At 38.6% G+C, this 20,818-nt stretch overlaps 2 protein-coding genes across 3 annotated transcripts in view; both read left to right on the plus strand.

Annotated features, from left to right (window-relative positions):
• The window catches only part of LOC139474646 (multidrug resistance-associated protein 1-like), a 32,896-nt gene extending 27,392 nt beyond the window's left edge, over window positions 1–5,504 (plus strand). For both annotated transcript variants that reach the window (XM_071257741.1, XM_071257742.1), the window contains exons 23-26: window positions 322–480; window positions 1,219–1,385; window positions 2,317–2,511; window positions 2,970–5,504. In XM_071257741.1, coding sequence (XP_071113842.1) covers window positions 322–480; window positions 1,219–1,385; window positions 2,317–2,511; window positions 2,970–3,081 — 633 coding nt within the window. In that variant the 3' untranslated portion in view covers window positions 3,082–5,504. The remainder of the gene's footprint in view (window positions 1–321; window positions 481–1,218; window positions 1,386–2,316; window positions 2,512–2,969) is intronic.
• A 1,562-nt stretch (window positions 5,505–7,066) lies between these two features.
• Window positions 7,067–12,560, plus strand: LOC139474358 (uncharacterized). The gene is made up of 3 exons (XM_071257344.1): window positions 7,067–7,310; window positions 10,247–10,463; window positions 11,406–12,560. The coding sequence occupies exons 1-3, from the start codon at window positions 7,107–7,109 to the stop codon at window positions 11,801–11,803; spliced, it is 819 nt and encodes a 272-aa protein (XP_071113445.1). The 5' UTR covers window positions 7,067–7,106; the 3' UTR covers window positions 11,804–12,560.
• Window positions 12,561–20,818: the final 8,258 nt, after the last annotated feature.

Genomic DNA, 20,818 nt, shown 5'->3' on the forward strand with positions numbered 1-20,818 from the left:
TGGTGTTGATTGAGACAGTCAGTCCGTAAATTAATCGGTTCGTTAAAAAGGAAGAATGAGAATGGTTTTACGATGTTTTATTCCAGCCTTATCTCAATGGAGAACACTAATTATAATTTTTACTTTTACACGGTGTATCTGTGTGGAGAGTGTGTGATGAGCGAGCAATGTAACCATTATAATTAGGGTGTCTAACTCTTCATTCGGTTACAGAAGCAACGTTTCCACTAGTACACAAAGCACTAGTCACAAGTTTATTGTTCCTTGGAAGACTGATATCTGTGCTGATTGAGACATTCTACTTTGTGGATTATTTTGCAGGTGGGAGTCGTTGGAAGGACAGGGGCAGGTAAATCGTCCATGATGCTCTCCCTTTTCCGTCTCATCGATCCTGTAGAGGGCGCTATCGTCATTGACGACATAAACATCGCCGATGTCCAGCTCTCCGAGGTCAGGTCAAGGTTGACGATAATCCCACAGGTGACCATTGCAATGCTTAGCAAATGTATATACATCTAACTACAATTCCGTATTGATAATGTTTCTAATGATTTACTTTCAAACGAAGTGTCTATCTGGTACCGCAAAAAAAAACACACGCTGGACAAAGGAAATTACACACTTCACAATTGGACTTCACCAAAAAGAAGAAACGTTGTGAAAACGTTGATATAGCTGAAGACATTCGCCGAAACACCTCACACTTAAGGTTAAAAAAACAACTGTGATTCAAATAAATGGAATAATTATTTCTCGTCATTTGGGAGATAAACCTAGTGTGGAACCGAGCGCTTAAGCAACGCTTAGAAAACGGTGTTCTCTTGCAACGCGTAACAATACAGGGTACAAAGCTCCGCAATCTTAGAACATTATGAAAAGTGGTCACAGGTAGTTATAAGTGTAACAAATATTACTCAAGTTCAACATTATAATACCCATAGTCTTGAGTAGTTCAAAATAGGTGTTCAAAACACATAGATTTGACAAATAACCGTCCAAACGTTGTCCAAATATAGATGATTTAATTTCATCGCAACCTGCAGTGCACTGGTTGGAATTCACCATGTCATTTCCTAAAAATCAGCAAGAGAATTCATTTTTGTAAATGTGTGTATAGCTTCTTTTGCCCGGCAGTGTAGTAATTGGTTTCACATGGACACTTGTTTGTTTTTCAAAAGATTGAAATTTAGATCACAATTCCGTTTCCTATTACTGTAGGATCCGATGCTATTTTCGGAAACACTTCGTGTGAACCTTGATCCAATCGAGGCTTACGATGACCAGGAGATCTGGACTGCTCTGAGACACGCCCACCTTCACACACTGGTCAAGTCTCTACCTGGTCAACTTCTCTACAAATGTCAGGAGGGGGGCAAGAACTTCAGGTACGATACAATAATGAGTGAGTGAATGTATAACCGATGAGGATTTTTAGCCAGAATAAGTTAAAAAAAACAAACCTATGCTTCCCCGAGAGCCATAGGGACTCGGTGATAGCGTGTCTGGCATAATATATTTGTATAGAAAAAAAATCACACCCTCATACATATAGACAAGGAGTTACACCCGCCATCTTGGTCCTTATTCAAGATTTCACACTCGGTTCGAATCACAGCTCGATATTGCTTAAATATGAATGTCACTTATTTCAACCTATTGGCACTTGCTAGACAAACTATAGCTTACACAATCGTGTTCATCTATTGTCACCTTACCTCGTATATATTATAAAACAACCATCAAATCTCAACCCTAAGCTTCGCCGCCGAGGTAAACAAGAAAAATGTGGCCAGGAATTACTGCGCTACACAGGCTTAACTCATGATCAGTAAATGTAGACTAATCAGAAACGTTTACTGAGGTCATAATTTCCCCTTTTTGTTATTATGCCAGACACGCTATCATCGAGTTCCTGTGCCGAGAGTCGTTGGACGTTGCTTATGGTTGCAATTGCTGGTTTATCTGGTCAAGGTTGTTTATATGGCCACAGTAATATACCTGGAATAGTGTTGAGTGCAGCTTCAAACAACAACCAAATTCAACACAACATTCAAGAAGTTTCAAACTAGTTCCAACGACGAACTGAAAATAACGATTTAGACCTGGTAATCCAGTGAGGAAAGGGAAAGATCAACGCCATGAGGGATATTAGTCGAGTCAGCGACCACTCAATATTTTTTCGCCAAGTCTCGCGAAACACAAGGTGCCCTAAGTCACATATCTTCCGTGGACTCGACTGAGATGCAAAATAGTTGCATGATAAGTTTGGAGGCGAGACAACTTAGCTTGTCTTCTATTTTGTATCTATCGTTCTAGTATTGGACAGAGGCAGCTTCTTTGCCTTGCAAGGACTCTTCTACGAAAATCCAAAATTTTGGTACTGGACGAGGCAACAGCAGCCGTTGACATGGAAACAGATGACCTGATCCAGCAGACAATCAGATCAGAGTTCAAGGAGTGCACGGTGCTGACCATCGCCCACAGACTCAACACGGTCATGGATTACGACAGGTCAGTAATATTGCAAACAAGGACCCTCCACTGAATCAATCTGATACAGTTTGCGAAAATAATCCTGATAGTGTGTCATGTGTAATGTTTTGTTCCACAACAAAGTAATATTACATGCCAAATTACCATCTTGTCCAGAGACATGGGCAGTTGTGTGTAGTCACAGGTTAACAGATTGGGAGTATATTATACCATCTGGAATGTTTTCAGTAAATAATAACTAACTATATAAGTATTGTATTCATCTGATAAATTATATACGATTGGATATACTGTTCCCTATGAATGCTCAGTCAAACATGACTTTGATGGATGGTTTGGATGTGAAAGGGTCAGGGTAGGGTATAAGCCTCAGGCTGAAGCCCTTTTAATTTATCTCAAGGATATATAAGGAACTGTCTCATTTAAGTTGACTAACTATTTTGGACGGACAATTAGAATATTCTTATTTTTTACAGAATATTGGTGCTGAACAAAGGGATTGTTGAGGCGTATGACACTCCAGAGAGACTACTGCAGGACACGAAGGGAATTTTTTATGCCCTCGCCAGACATGCTGGCATCGTTTGACGAAGAATGCAAGAAGGAATAACAATATTCAGCAACTCCGATTTCCAAGAAACAACAATATTTCACATAGTATCATACAGTTGTAATAATTCTAAACTGAAATGTGTAATTCAACCTTGTTGATCATTAAAAGTTCAGATGAAATATAAACTCGGGGTCAAAAGAAAGTATAGGTCGGGTTTCAAATATGGATAAAATATCGAAAACAAAACATTTTTGTGTCAAAGAAATTTTAGCATATTATTCCTGGATGTTCGTCATTTAGACAGGCATGGTGGTATTCCCAACATCCCCAAGATAAAATAAGAACTTAAACGCACGTGGGGCAAAGGAAATTGACATTTCTCCAACATGTGAACTGGACGCATCTAATCGTTATTTTATGAATCAATCTTAGCACTAATAATGTGTGTGAGCTCCCGCTGCATTAGTACACGCATCAACACATCTTCTCATGGATGACGTCAAGCATAGGATGACGTGATTTGGTCTTCGCTGCCATTCTTCTCTCAGTGCTTGTTCCATCTCTTGTCTGCTCTTTGGAACTTGGGAACGACAACGAATTCGTCTGCGAAGTTGATCCCACAGATGTTCTATCGGATTCATAGCCAGGGAACATGCAGTCCAGGGAAGAACATTGACATTGTGCTGATCATGATTTTGAACATCTTGTGTCACTCTGCGAGGATGGGGTCTGGCGTTATCGTTCTGAAGAATTATCCCCTTTGACTGATTCTGTAAGAAAGGGAGTGCGACTGGTTGCCAAACTTGATGCCTGCACTGATAGGCATTCATATTGCCCTGAATTATCACTTAGCGCGTCTTCTCGTTGCCACAAATGTCGCCTCATACCATGACGCTTCTACGGCCGTATGGATGCACTTCTCGATCGCACTCTCGTGCCAAATGTTAACGTTCTCCCCGACGTCTGTAAACTCTCTGTCTACCGTCACATAATAAACAAAACCGACATTGACAGTTTTGAACTTGCCATCGATGGATTTGTCCTGCCCAGCGTAGTCTGTCATGTCGACACTGTTGAGTCAAAGCCATGCTTCGGAAAGGACGATATGCTCGGAATCCTGTAGATCTTAGTTATTGACGTTGACGTGACGAATCTGTTCCGGAGTTGACATTTCTGGTGTCCCCCGCCGTGATATTGCTGGATTATTGCTAAAAGCGGCGTAAAACCACACTCACACACTCACCTTTCCGGAGATATATCGTGCGAATATAGCGGTCTTCTTGAGCTGTTATGACACGTGGTCTACAACTTTGCGGTCTGTCTTGGGTCCCTCCCGTCTGCCTGTGTCGTTACAAATTTCTCTACCGTCAGTAGGGTATATCCAAACGTTTTGGAAAATATGGACTTGCGTAGCAGCCATTTGTGCCATACAAATTGCCTTCTCTCTGTGCACCGAAGTCAATCTGGCCATATTATGTGTGTGCTTTTCTTAGATGTGATACTAAAGCTTCATTTAAGCCAATTTATACCCGATTTCAGCACGTGCATTTCCTGCTACGAGCAGAAAACATATTTTACACAGTTTTCATAACGTCAGCTGTACGGTAACGCGTTTTGTGTTTTGTTGATTTTTTATCTGTACTTGGACGATTCTAGTAAAAAAGTTTACTGTCCATTAACTATTAAATGGTTATAAAAAATGAACAATATCAGCCTTTACTTTCTTTTGCCTCTTAGCTTTGTTCATCATTATTCATGACGGGATTTGTCTCGTAAATAACTCATTTAATATTTATTCTGGAAATTTCAAACTTATACTTTTAAGTTATTTGCCCTTGAATAAGATTTTCCGCCATGTCTGCTGATGAATTTGAATGAAATTGTATGCCTACTGAGACTAAACGGAAAATGCTTGATGAGAACAAGGCCTTACATAGAGAAATTGTCATCTGATTTTAGATTTATTTTGGTAACGAGATCTTTAGATGAGATGTGTGAGTAGAGATGACAGACCAACATAATAGATCAGATGCTTCAGACCACTCATGAAAGTTAGAAATAGTCCCATTCGATAGAACAACATGTCTTGGAAATACCGTTCCGACATGAAAGGATTCATGTGTTGCTCACCCCTGTTACAATGTACGTAAAACAAACCATTCTCATGAACATGTATTTCACATAATGTTGAAGATGAGACTGAAGAGAAATTTACAAAAGTTTAATGCTTTGAACTTCCTAGTAACACAGTTACATCCATAGATTAGAATGTATTTTGTAATGATTATTACTTGATTTGTTTGTTCGTAGATAACAATAGGTAAATTACTAGAACTTTCTAAAGTAGCACTTCGATACACACACGCCTTCTTATGAATGGAGCTGCGATGTCTGTCAGATACGAATATGTCGAATGAACCAGACAGACTTGTCTGCTAGATTGAAGTGTTAAACAGTATTAAGGATGTATATTTTTAATAAAAATGTGAAATCGATTGTCGTTAATATTCCTTGGGTAATACTTTCAAGCCGATGTACATTCATGACATCAAGAACATTGCAATTACATACAACAGGTATCAAACACATATAAATAACTTTCTTCCACCCAAAATGCATACATTGCTCTTGTAATACACTTAAACTTCAGCTTCTTCCGCATTCCAAGAAATAAAACAGTATATGAGGTGAGGTGAAATTAGGTTTAACGTCGCGTGCAAGATTATTTCACTTATATGGCGATGTGCAGGAATGTGTGTGTGTGGCTGCTTGTACTAATTCGGACTGATGCCAATTTATGTGCTAGCTCACTGAGATACCATGCCGCAGTTTAACATGAATACCCCACTCAGACACAGTATACTGACCCCGAGCCGACCACTCCTTGTTTTAGCCCTTTAATGCCGAGCGCCAGACAGGGTAACAACAAGTACCATCTTTTAACGTCTTTTGGTAAGACGCGGCCGGGGATCGAACCCCGGACCTTAAGAAAAGAATTCCTCTCATGGTATCCTTTCGTGGTTAATTTGCAATTAATTTCTGTAAGGTAAAAACCATTCATTTAGCGAATATGCTAATAACACTGCTGATAGGTTTAGAAAACTCACGTGACTTTGTTTTAACACCGCGATCAAATGACAGCAACAACCAAAGCATATTCTGACAGACAAAACATTGATGTTACATTCATAAAAGTTTTGTTTAACCATGATGTGACAACAGTATTGTCCTCGGGGAATCTGGAGCAGAATAACACCAGTACCCCATACCTGTGTCGAATGTCATCAGGCTGATTGTGTGTCCTAACGAAACATGGCTGTTCACCATAGTTTGCCTGATGTCAACCACTGGTTCGCGAACACCTGGTATCATCATTATTTGATAGTGATTCATAAAAAAAGACGTTTGGGAAGCTCATATTGTACAAGATACTATGGAATGATACTGACGGATGCAAAGCAATATTCACTCACACACACACACACACACACACACACACACACACACACACACACACACACACACACACACACACACACACACACACACACACACACACACACTCTCGCTATTACATTTATATTAAGCCAAAGATATCTAAAGATAGACAGTACAAAATTAGGACATGAGAGTGCTGACACAAACGCTAGCATACACAGCTGGCCATGTATATAGGGCAATTTGTAGACACACGTGTTCTGTAACATCTGCACGATGGACAAGAGCCTAATCTGTACTTTAACTGCACTTACATGTACTTCTAGATATAGACATGGATTCGACCTGAATAATGGTGGTAATCGCAGCACCAACGAAGTTGAGATGTGTTTTCTTGATACTGAACACAGACACTTTTGACCATATGTTACATAACCTGTTTTTGATAAGAGATATTTAATTTGTTGGCATCTTCTTATCACGCTATATTCTCCCGTAGGATTGGTGCAGATTTCACTCTGCTAAATCTTATCATCTGGAACAAACAGGTCATTTATTTTTGTCCTGATGATAGTCTACAGTCTTCAGTACAGAACCGTTGGCCACATTATCACTGAATGCCATGATGTTAAGACATATTGTTCTTGGGTTTCTCTTGTCCTCTCGTGCATTTGGTCTCATCGCACCTCTGACAAATCCCGGTGGGGAGACAGATATTGCTAACTTAGTGAGCCATGTGACCCTGCTGGAACAGTTGGTACAGAAACTTCAGGCAGACCAGACATCAACAACAACACAGATGGTGGCCACACAGTCTCAACTGAAGGTAGCACAATTAAGGGTCTTGAGGGTTATAAGCGGGAGAGTCTTTTGGTTATGAGGCGTTCACTCGTCACATCGAGGGCGCGGGTTCGATATCCCAAATGTGTCCATGTTAAGCCCAATTCTGGTGTATAAATGCAGCCTAGACCAATACTCTTCCAGCAAAGAGTTTGATTGTCAATATGTTTTGTTGAATTCTTCCCTTTGCATTTTTATATTGATTCCAATCCATTTTATGTATGTTCAAATCCTTATTTAATAAAATATAGGTTTATGTGTTGATTCAAAATGGACATGCTCAAAGATAACCTTTGTAAGACATTAGTAGGCATCCTCATAGGCACAAATAATTTTTCTTGCTGATCTGTTTCTTTCAACTTTAGCTTGCAGATCATTTGATGGGTTTCTGAATGTCCAGTCAGTATAGGTCCTTATCATGTTCTATATGTGTCTCAGCCTTATGGGTGGAGTGAAAAGAAATGTCCCTGTAAACATGAATACCCTTGTCAGATGTATTTTATCCTGTGTGCCACACCTCCTGACTTTTTATCACCTTATGAGGTTTATTTTCACATACATGTTCTCCCGCAAACCTGTTTTTTTCCCTTGTATGCAATCACAACTTCATCAGCTGGTGCATCACAAGGTCAGTTGGTGTGTTTAGAAGTGCCCTTGCCCTGAAACAAGAATTGCAAAAAACAAAACTATTTGCAATAAAATAAAACACATTTGTCTTTCCTTAAATAATCTCCTATTTAGTGCTTGAAATTTTCAGTGTCATAAATTATTTTAAAAGAATTTCATAAGTATTTTTCTTTGATAGACAAGTTAGATAGAATTATAACTTTAAAAGCCCTCATTTCTGATGTGTCCATACTATTAAGTGGTTTTTTTTACTTTTAGGACAAAACATGAGCCGTCTACCTGAGTTTGGTTACGTAAACGTATATACTTACGTAAATACTTGTTTTAAAATGTGAAAAGGAATTTCACTGATTAGAAATATTTTTTCCCAATCGTTCCACGAAATCCATTTGAAATGTGCTTTTGGAATGTAAAATTTCTTGAGAGTTTTTATCGAAGCGGTATGTGCTTTTGTACCCAAAATCAATTTGCATTACAGTTTTGTAGTTTCAAGGACACACAATACTTTTTGTATGAAAAAGTAAATTTATTATCACTTTCTGTCAAAAACTACAATTAACTTACGGTTTACAAATTTACTGACCTCTTGTTCAGTGACAAGAATGTATTACTTTCCTATCACAATCCATCAATTTGACTGACTTCACTCAAGGACCACGTACATTTAGGTAAGTCATTTTGTTAACTTGATGAAATGTCAGCTCATTAATTGTTTGCAATGAACATGAAAAGATATATATAATCATACAGACTTAGTTAAGTTTTCTTTGGTACAAAATCATCAAGTACTCGGGTACAATTTTGTTTTGGGTACAAAATCACTTAGGCCCTACATTCCTCCAGTCGACGTGTACCTAGTTTCATCCGTTCTGAAGGTTGGGGCAATGACAGACCAATAACAATATCATGTTGTTATTATTATGGCATATCAATATGTTACATCGCTCTCAGCTGTTGTCGTTTTCAGAAAATAATTTTCAAATCATCAAGCGTGGAATCCTTTACGGTTTCGGATTTAGACTTACAAATTTGATGTTACGCACCAGCAGCAAGCACGAATGAATACAAAAGCAAATAGGAGTGAAGACTGCTATCCAGATCAGTAATTTTGTTTATGATAGCTTACCAACTTATTTCGCCTCGATGTGTCATGCGGTACATGCTACCAGTATCAGAAATGGTAGCTAAAATTGCAAGTATTTTGATTATTTTTCGTAAACTGCATTATTTTTCTGTTGATTGGTTTACCTCTAATATATATCATTTCAGATTTTGCGGATCATCCAATATCTGTCATTATTTGCAGTGTTTGTTGACATTTTTGCATACCATACTTAAAATATACGCAGAGCCTACTCGTTAAACAGTTATAGCGAGTTTCATTTGGCGATGTCCTTCTCGACTTTGCGCCTGTCGAATGGGTTCGACAGTACTATTGAGAGCATTAAGCATATGAAAATAATAGCACAAAAGCTTCAGAAACATCAATGATTTGATATTGCTGATACGTCACCAGCCTGAGCTGGAAAAAGAAGAGACCGGGTACACAGCCTTATTTGTTTCATATTTAGATGTACGCATAAAGATGCAAGATGACAAAACACTATCTGTGGGACTAAATGACAAGAAAGATGACTTCAACATTTCAATAGACAACTTTCCCTTTATATCAAGCAATATTCCAGCAGCTCCAGACTTATGGTAGATATTTCCAAAATTAACGCATCAGAGACAACTGATATCTGATGCAATTTCCAATTTTGACTTGAATAAATGTTCCCGTGTTCTTTTTCCAGGCGAATAATCACTTTGCCTTATCATGTGTATGAAGGGTGCCACAGGACGGGCTGACCTCAATGGGCCTGGTGTCATCACTGTTCGATAGGGATTCATAAACACTTGCTTATGATATAGTCGGAATCTACAATAGACTAACATTGGTGTTTAAACTTGAAAATTGTGTGATAGCATACGCAAAAGGCATGGATTGTGGTCGTGCTATCAAACACCAGTTGGTCTGGTCCATATTCGCTGGGCGTCAATAAATATGACGACGGGTTCGAATAAGAGGTCCGTCCAACTTATTATCATTGTCTCTTGCAATTGATATGAATGAAAAATATTTATGATACATTGTATTGATTTTATCAGAGTTTAATTAATATATGATCAAAATCTAAAGTAGTTTGTCCGATACGTTTACCCATTGTCAGGATACATGAATAATCTACTTGAAAATCCCTCTGTAAATTAAGACAGTCACTCCAATGGTAGTGTACGTACGTTTCGTCACAGGGAGCAACTGCTGAACTGAACACCGTCAAAACAGAGCTCCACGCAGCACAAGCAGAGCTGGGCGTAGTCAAGTTTCAACTGAGTAAACTGCCCACGTCCATCGAGCTGAAAGACCTTGTGACTAAACTCCACAGTACTGCCAGTGCCTTAAATGTCACGAATCAGGACCTTGCTTCTGTCAAACAAACAGTTTCAAGCATAGCACAGAACAATGAAGGTAATATTAAATATAATACTAGTGGAGCTTGCATTAGCATATATATTATTATTATTTGATGTGTGTGTTTGGAAATGATTTTTCTTACCAGCTGTCAACTACACGAATTCTAACTTGAGTATGGTTATATCATTATGTTACACATACGAAAGTGAAACTGTCTTTGTTATCATCATAAGTGGTTATATTTATTTAAAATGTATTGTTTACATTGGAAAGCGTGTCTGGAAAAAGAGTCAGGATGGCATGGACTTTGGTGTTCATACAACTATGGAAGCAAAAGTCTCTGTATATCTATACGTCAATATTGTGTCTGTGTTGCGTCACACTCACTTCACACGGTCCAGCACTGATGTGGAATCCATATTTACTAGTTTCACTCGTTCACTTGACCCTCACATAACATAAAACAATGTGATTCTCATGTGGTTTTTGTTTGATGACATATATATATTTCGTTTCTATTATTAACCACCAAATACTTATTTGGTTTGCTGGGGATGTCTGTATTATGGTGTTTCCAAAGATAATAAACTTTTCTTAACAACCACCAAGGGTTGTAAGGACTCACTGCCGAACACCACAGCAATGGAGACTCAATCCCGAAACAGTGACGTGGCAAGTAAATATTGGTTGAGAGTTTTTTGTAAGCATTAACGGGAATCCACATTAGGATGTGAATCCATCCAACTTAAGTATGAGTGTGGTTGTTTGTGGATTTGAGTTGAATTTTGTATACCCACACGCCTGTGTTCATTGCGTACCGCCGGGCTTGTCATGTTTGGGATATGAAGGCTTCAGTTTTGTGTGTTATCTCTAATTTTCTGAAGGGCATTGGAAATAGTTTTCTGCTTTCGTATTCACCTCATCTCACCTCACAAATGTGGCCTTAACAAGGTCACTCACAAGTAGTATTAATCAAGCATTCTCTCTTTTCTTCAGTCGCTGCATACGAAGTTCGACTGTCTGCCCAGATTAGACCTGCATTAAACACGGTCATCAAGTTCGACGATGTTCAGTACAACCACGGGGGTGGCTTCAACGCGACGACAGGCGTCTTCACTGCTCCCCTCGCCGGGACATACATACTGTGGGCCAACATGGTAGCATATGACTACTCCGACTCTCTGGGCATCTCGCTGTACAAGGGGGTGGAAAGGATCGCCCGAGCATGGGGCGAGAACCCCTCGTCTGAGAAGAATGAAGATGACACCGTGATCCTGACGGTGGTGTATCTGGATGTGGGGGACCAGACATGGTACATTAGAGACGCGGGAACGGCACTGATCGAGGGAGACTACTCCAGCTACGGCGGGGCACTTCTACAGGCCCACAGTTAGAATCTCATCAGATTTCCACTGGTCTGAAGGCACGTGGGCCCCTGTCATTGTAAAACTGAAAAGTACGAAGTATAGCATCGTGATGCAATTACTAACCCGATCCCCCATTACCAGTAAAATTAGCCAATTAGCGATACTTGCACAGCAACATATACTTAGTGTAACACACTAACATATCTCAAGTGGAATACAAGTTATTCGACTTTAGTGGTTCATTATATCTCCAAGTACCTATAAATGTCTTCATAGCTTCTGAGATTGTTTAGATTACAAATGTTCTGCATATTCATTTTAATATGGATCTGGCTCAGTATTATACCTGATACTGACCACAATGACATATATTTAGGCACCTTATATTCTCGTGAAGCAATAGATTAATCCACACACAGTTGCGGGATGGTTCTTAGATTCGCTGTTGGTTTGATAAGTTACATAATACGGCCCTCAGTGATGAACGTATTATCTATGTTCATAAGTAACAAAGCTCTGTAAATCAAATATCGCCCCAGAAAGTCAATCTCAGGGTGAACTCCAGCAGGATCGATGATACATAAGCTCGAACAATATGTAATATTATCATGCCTCAAGTCGAGATTGACCAATCAGAGAACAGAACTACTGACCCAATATGAATACCGTCAATAATAATCTAAAATGGTTGTTACTGACCTAACATGAGCTGTAAACCGTCAATAACAGCCATCTTGGATTTGAATTGGATACTTCACATGAAATGCTTGTACAGAAATTCGCTATTCGAATATTCGAAGTCTTGTGTTTTGATATTAATTGTGGATAACAATTAAAACAATTAAAAACTATTGTTAATTTTTTCAATGTACATATGAGTCACCGCAAAGAATATATTCGTGTGGAGCCAGTAACCTTTTTTAGACTGTACAACATTAAACCAACATGAAGGTTTTTGTATTGTCCTGCGGATGTCACATACAATGATGGTGTACTTGTGGGGACTTTTATGCATGTCTCAAGAGTTGATTTAAGAGATCTGGTGGTTACCACGAGCGATGGTGCTGATGGCGTGCCATCAAACTCGACATCGAAGCTCGACATCGCTTGATGTTCTGGTTCATACTTTTCTTCATACACATTCTTATTAACAAGAAGTCGACTAACTTCTGGGTTGTGGCGATATTTGTCATGAGAGATGGTACTTGTTGTTAGCTTGGCGTTAAGGGGCTAACACAAGAACGGGTCGGCTCGGAGTCAGTGGACTGTGTCTGAGAGGTATTCGCGTTAAAGTGCGGCATGGTTTCTCATCGGGCAGGCACGATATTATCGGCATTAGTCCAGATTACTACAAGCGGCCACACACACACACACACACACACACCAGCATATGTACGCATGCACGCGCGTACATGCACGTCGTTTAATCTAAGTGCAACAATCTTGAACGCGACGTTAAACCTCACCGCACCTCACCTCACCTTCATGGTGAACGTTCCTTGGAATCACTTATATTTTCCAGCTGATTAATGTACCCGAAACCAGTAATCTAAACTATTCGTCAAACATATCTTCCACACTAAAACCATAAACATATTATACGCGTAATGTCCTCCTCGTTCGTAAGCTTATGTCACATTCCGAGGAATAAAACAGTATGTAGGCCACTTTATGTCCTTTTCGTTTGTTGGACATGACAATTCATCATAGTACTGGATTACAAACATCAATAAAAATCCGCACAAAGCGAGAGATATTACTGGGAACACCAAATATACAACCCCTGTTTATATTCACAGAAAGTATTTGAGACAAATGGAATTAAAACCACGTTGATTTTCAAAAACTCAAAGGAATTGCTTGAATTTCTGTAATGTCAGAGACCCGTGAAGAATCCGGGGTAAAAAAGGGCTTCAGCAACCCATGTGTGCGGCGTTAAACAACAAACCAACCAAGCAACCAACTGTAATGTCAGAAAATAACCAAGTTCAATTATGTCAAAACACTTGATGTTCCAACTTGTACACACACACATAACATTTCCAAGCGGAATTGATCACTAAATGTGTTGACTTTAGGTACAGTTACATATTTATCTTCAGAGGTTCAGGACAAATTGTCAAAAATGACAGCAGATGTCATCTGAAATTTCCTACAAAAACAGTTTCGAAAATTAAGATAGACCTCCTCATAGATAACATATCTGTTAGATTTGGAGATAATACTTTTGGACATGAAGTATGCACCCTTACGATCAAGGGCAAAGATTGTGCATCCCTCCTCGGTGATCTTTTTTCTTCATGCATACATCTTGGAAAAATAAAAAACGGAGCACTTCGTCATGAAGTGTAACTTACGAGTGCTTTAGATATATAGCGATGATCTTCTATCGTTCAATATTATTTTTTTTTTCCTATGATTCACCATCCTGAGCTAAAAGTAAAAGAGACCAGTGAAGCTGCCTCGTCTGTTTCATATTTAGATCAATGCATAAAAGTTTAGAGTGACAAAACAAATCTCCACAAGGCTCCACAAGAGATGACTTCCAAAACTCAGCTTTCTCTTTATGTGGACTATGCACAAGCAGATCCAGCCTTTGGTGTCTACGTTTCACAACTTATGAGGTACAATCGAGCATGATCTTTCTCTGAAGATATATTTTAAAGAGACTCTTGCTCAAAATTGTTGATCAGCGTTGCAACATTGAATCCCTTTAGCAAAAGCTTTCAAAATGTTTTATGGAAGACATGTGGATGAAAATGATAAATATTACTTATATATCTGTAATAAATAAAACCTTATATAAAAACTAATAATTTCGAATAAATTAACTAATGATACATCTCAATTTTTTCAGATGCTTTTACAAAATTTCGGGGCCAAAAATGCAAATGATTAAACAATTTGACATCTTTCTGTAATGTAAACCAGTGGAAGTAGCGGAAGTTTCATTAGTTCACAGGGAACGAAAAATTACTGATGAGCTGACTGCCGTCGAAACAGAGATTCACGTAGCACAAACAGGGCTGGGCTTAGTCAAGTATCAACTCACGAAACTGTCCACGTCCATTGAGCTGAATGAACTTGTGGCTAAACTCAACAGCACGGCCAGTGCCTTAAATGCAACTAATCAGGACCTTGCTTCTGTCCAACTGTTTCAAGCATAGCACAAAACAATGAAGATAATATTTGATCAAATAACAGTGGGACATGCATGAGCACAGATATTAACACATTCAAGTATGTGTATCGTAATGGTTTTTCAAACCAACTGTCAACTGCTCGAATTCTAACGTGAGTATCGTAACATTAGCATATTATACACGTGAATGCAAAACTGTATTTGTTATCATCTTCAGTCTTGATATGTAGTTGAGATATAGTGTTAAAGCCCCACCCTGACTATAAATAGCCCGCAAGGTGGCGGTGTTTCAGTTTCGAACAAAAACTGACAATGTGAATATAACCGAGTGTCGGGAGAAGCTTTTCCCCAAAGAAGATCACCATTGACCGTCAAACTTCGAATAAACTTGAATGACAGACCCTGGATACCACAAATGGCTCCATATCTAGATATAATTTGATCTTTCAGTTCAGTCCGAAAATTACAGATATTTGTTTAGTTTTGGTCATTTGGATTCTACAGTCATATATGAATATGTCATGTGTATCAACATAACAATGCACATAAGCAACTAATAAATAAGTAACGAAATATCCTTGATGTTTTGGCTTACATTAGGCCTATCCAGATAATATTGTACTTACGATAAACGAAAACTCCAATACACATATTCCAAGACAACTTTAGTTATAGATTTCCTTCCTTTTCACAGAATTTTCACACACAAAACTGAGTTTGAACATTAGATCCACACTTGTCCCATGTATTTTTAGTTCGGGGTACTGGAACACATTTTGCACACAAGTTTTAAAATACAATCTGGGATCCCTTTCCTGTTTTGTCCTCACCGATCCTTCATCTGCTGCAACGTTTAATATCCGTTTCTTCAAGTCTGAGTATCTACGATCTCTCCCAAAACATCAGTCCAGAAAAATTGGAAGCTCTGTTTTCGAGTTGACGAATTTATGTAACATGGTAGTCGCACCAGTACCTAACTGCAATTGCCTGTGCTGTGTCACGCATGGTTGACAAAAGAGGTGTGAACATACATATTCGGCTTCATCTTGTTCCACAATGAAATCTCGCTGTGACATTGATTCACTAATCCCAAGAATCGGCACTGAATTTGTCAAAGTTTCTGTTGCACTTGCAAGGGTGCGAAGAGAGGCGCCATCTTGTCGATTCGAGTTGACAGTCGGGATGTCATCATCTTGAATTGAAACTTTCTCCACGATAAAGTCACCAATGTCATAATCTAAATGACCAAAGGCTCCCTGATCATCTCGAACAACTCTCCTTCAAATTAAGCGTCACATTAAAATGTTTTGTTGCTCATGTTGAAGACAAGCTAACTTGCAAAGTTCCTGACAGTTGAAAGCGGATGCGTTCATGGGGCGTGGTTGCTAGAAGATCGGGTGGTCAGAAAGGGGGAAAACAAAAAGTTATAGAAAGTAATAAAAGAAATCCGCAGTGCAATCAAAAAGTACCATGTGCAAGATGTTTTTTATTAATAATATTCAGGATAACATTTCTTTTCTAAAAATGCAAATTAATTTATTAATTCATCCCAAGGTCGTAACCCTGATCACGTGGTGGGTATTTGGAAGGAATTTTATCATGACGCCGTGAATGAGGCCGTGTGTATTACATTGTTGAATTCAACTGACCAGGAAGATTGTCGAGGCATTGACATTATGACAGATACTCGTCATGGATGGAGAAAAAATTGCATCTGAGAGAAACATTGTTGTTTTGAGCTTCGAGACAAAACATGTCTTCATGCTGAATTAGTTTTCATGAGAGGATGATCTGTGTAACCAGCGACATGAATAAGCTTGATGAAAATAATGTTGAAATCCATTTTCAGGCACATACTAGAATTAATGTGAACAAATATTTATCTGAAGATGTTTTTGAAGTATGTGAGGCTGTTCGTATTTTCATAGTTTTATCTCCATTCCGACTTAAAATGATATAAAGTGTTTGTGTCTCAATTTTGCTGCCGCTGTGGAAAATTGCGCTCCGAACTTATAAAAGAAATGCTACTAGATCTACCATTGCATCGTCATTAAAGAAGCAGGCCAACTTTATCTTTCTTCAGTTGTTAATTTAAAATTCGTTTCCGAAGCAAAGCGAATCGCACAGGTTTTTACTAAAACTTTTAAATTGATTGCTTTATTTTAAGACCATATTTGCAGGCACACTACCTGTATTTAACCCGACTTTTCTCTCTCCCTCAAACGTATGTCATACCGAGGTTCTATAGAATGATGTTTAGTGTTGCTTTAGTTTCTTGGCTACAGCAAAAAACGCTGCATCATCGTTCATGTTTTCGTGAACATCTTAACTGTTTAGCACACTTATGCTAAACAGTTAACTGGTAATTTCACGTGTATGACATTCTTTCTCATGAACACACCAACCTCCCTTTATGATTTGGGAAGCAGCAAGGTAAGGTGAGGTGAGGTGAGGTGAGGTGAGGTGAAATGGAGTTTGTTGTGCTTGCCCACTGAGACACAATGCCACAGTTTAACAAGGATACCCCACTAAGACACAGTATATTGAATCCGAGGCGAGCAGTTCTTTTTCTATCCCATTAATGCTGAGCGCCAGGCAGGGAAACCTTTTAATGGCATCCAGGTGGGCTCTCCATCCAATATATCAGGGACTGGATTACGATAAGCAGCCGTAGGGATGAAGTAAAACACTTCTTCAGGTGTTCCAAGTATATATTTTTGTGACGAGGGAGTAATATGGTGTAGCACGTTGATCGGCATATATTTGTCCTGACAAATTAGTTTTCGTAAAAAAAGGCATGGGTAAAAAGGAAAGAGCTGAAATGAAACAAGAAAGAACTGTCATGTTAGCATTGATTACAGTGTTTGTTAAATGAACTTGGTCACATTTCAGCTGGGGATTATGTCAGTTCTTCTTTGCAGAATCTGATTATGAATTTGAAATATGTTATTATTCTCTTATCTGTTATAAAGTATCTGTGTGAAATGTAAAACGGCATAACCCTGACACATTAATTTAATTACAATTCTCACCAAGAAATTATATACCTAAACTGTTTTTGAAAAAAAATACTTTAATTATAAAGAGTGGATAAATAGATGAGTGTACGAAAACAGACTGATTTAGTTCTCGGTTATCAAGCTGATATTGAAGGCCTTAATAACGGGTTCATCCAATTATTGCTTAACTCTATCCAGTCGCTTGTATAGGTTTTCGATGGAACGTGGATGATGGACGTTACTGAACTACTGGGTATGAGTATTTGCTTTTTGATTGGAAATCTAATCCTGTGTATATCAATATAATTTGTCGGTTGTTTATTGATTTTGTGTGGTTATTTATTGATTTCACAATCTAATTCTGTACATACAGATTTCTGGGTTTCAATTTTGGAATTTTCAGTTGTGCTAACTTTGAAACAATTACATACAAATGTTCATAAACTGAAACGCCACCATTAACAAGCTACGGAACACAACTCTAAACCAAGATTGTCTATGTTCTCTAAGGTGAAGTGAGGTGAAATTGGGTTGAACGTTGCGTCCAAGATTACTGCACTTATATAGCGACGTCCAGGTTCTCTAAGAGTATCTGTCAGGTATATGTTTAGTGCATTTGGATCGTGTGATTTAGCCCCATGTGGCAACATTGAATTATTGAATCAGTATACTAATTCGTCTTTGTGACACATGTCCCTGTTAACGGGTGGGTGCTCTGCTAGACTGCAGGTTGTTTATAAGTACATGAAAAAAAGATATTGTAGGAAGTTTGGTACTATTATTTACAATACAACTTTTGATGAGTTGCATAAACACGGCGGCAAACTCTTTGTTCTTCTGATTAAAATTACAATACAATATTTTCCCCAAAATAATAAACTTCCACTGGCAGGTTTAAAACAGTATCTGAAAAATGTTTTTACTACTATGTGGTTTATTGTATGTTTGTTTGTTATTTAACGCAATATTTCTGCAAAATGACGGCGGTGTGTAAATAATCGAGTCTGGACAATCCAGTAATTGACATCATGAGCATCGTTCTACACAAATGAGATACGATGACATCAACCAAGTCAGCGAGCCTCACCACCAGATCCCGCTAGTCGCCTTTTACGGCAAGCACGGTTTGCTGAAGATCTATTCTAAGCCGGATCTTCCCGGGTGTACTCTGTGATTTAGCAGAGGCGGATCCTGGAGGGTTTAAATGAGGAGGGTCCAAATACACTACAATTTTGTAGTGTCACAGTCGTGTTGATTCGAACTCTGGCAACTGCATATATAAACAATTCTACAAAGCTGTTACACGCAGTTTGAGAAATTAGGCACCTGCCATTTATTACACAAAGGGGACGAGGTGAAGGGTTTGGGTTGCAGTCACAGGTTTTTAATGCACTAATGTCCTCAAAATAATGACCCTCCCCAATGCTTGTAATATTTTTCGATGACCCTCCATATGTCCTTGTACACTTTGTTGAAGACCCCCTTGAAAAAGACATGATGCAAAATCACTTTATGTTTTACTAAACAATGTCATGTTTTTCATAACCCTCCCCAAATATGTGTATTCGTTTTTATGAGCCTCCCCTAAAGACTGTTATATTTGTGGTGACTCTCCCCTTATTCCCTCTGACCCGCCCCTCCTTTACCAAACCACAGGTCCCTTCATTTTAGTTTTACTTTTCCCATCATGGGAAAGTGGCGCTTTAGATGCCAACTTACCAAGCAACAATCAGTGTTAGAGGTCAACAGTGACAGTGATGTGACTACATGGAATTATTCCGATTCCGACGTGATAGAATAAGATGAAGGTAGTGAATGAACTGTTCAAAGCAAAGTCCTCTCTCGTAGTGGGAATCCAACTGATGTGTTATTTCGCACTCAAGCGCAAAGTAGAAATTGAAAGTCGAATAAGTATATGTCGTTGACTTTGCATTCACTGGAGTCTATTTTCGTCTGATATTATGAAGTTGGGCCATGAAGAACATTCACTTGATAAAGTCATTGTTCTCCATAGTCATCAAAACGTTTGATGTTTAACCGAGAAAATTCTGTATTAACGAAGACTGTCCAGCTGATTCAGTTATAGCTTTATGTTCGTATCAGTTTTAATATTATGACATTCCACCACGGCATTGAGGAATGATTCAATTTGAATGGTAAAAAAGTTGTATCAATTTTCTAATTGCTACCTCTATTAAATCAAGCCTTTTCCTGTAAAAACTTTGCATACGAATACACCGATAGAGTACATATCGATCCATACAGATACGACTGCCGATCACCCATGGGAGCGCTTATCGATGCTTTGGGCGACGACAATTTTGAGATCAAAGCGATACATTTTTAACAATTAATAATGCTTTATTCATGGCATTTTCTTACGGATATTCGAAATATGTATATTTTACCTGTAATGCATTTATTTACATGAGGGTCCGACACAGTCTTGACAGAAGCGACTAGGCCTACACTGGCTACCGTGACGGTCCACGCAACACTTGATAATTTCAAACTTTATTTTTGGAAGATGTAAAGCTTGAAAGACCTACGCCGCATCCTACCTCTCGGTTTCGAAATTATTTGTTTTAGATGGAAGCTTGAAAACTCAACACCGCTTCCAATTTATGGGATGATTAATCCGCCCCTAACTGTCACCATCTGTCACCAAGCGATTATTCAGTAAGGTACATTTATGGAGCAACGCAGACGCACATCCAGTTTACGGACAGTTGTTACATTTTATGCGTGCTGACAGGTAAGTTTTGATATAAATCCATTGAAATAAGCACAGGTTTTCACTAAAACTGTCAAATTGAAAACTTTTTACAGGATCATTTCCACACTGGTTTTTAGGTACACTGCCTGTGGTTAACCCGGCTTTTCTCTCCCTCAAACGTATGT

The sequence above is a fragment of the Haliotis cracherodii genome, unplaced genomic scaffold (genome assembly GCF_022045235.1).
Source record: "Haliotis cracherodii isolate W230 unplaced genomic scaffold, xgHalCrac1.p SCAF_3, whole genome shotgun sequence".
Taxonomy (NCBI): Eukaryota; Metazoa; Mollusca; class Gastropoda; order Lepetellida; family Haliotidae; genus Haliotis; species Haliotis cracherodii.

What these genes read in the sequence shown, in the direction of transcription:
- LOC139474358 (XM_071257344.1), top strand. Translation starts at nt 7,107, where the DNA reads ATGATGTTAAGACATATTGTTCTTGGGTTTCTCTTGTCCTCTCGTGCA. An exon ending in CCACACAGTCTCAACTGAAG is followed by an intron (nt 7,311 to 10,246) that starts GTAGCACAATTA and finishes GTTTCGTCACAG; the next exon opens with GGAGCAACTGCTGAACTGAA. An exon ending in CATAGCACAGAACAATGAAG is followed by an intron (nt 10,464 to 11,405) that starts GTAATATTAAAT and finishes TCTTTTCTTCAG; the next exon opens with TCGCTGCATACGAAGTTCGA.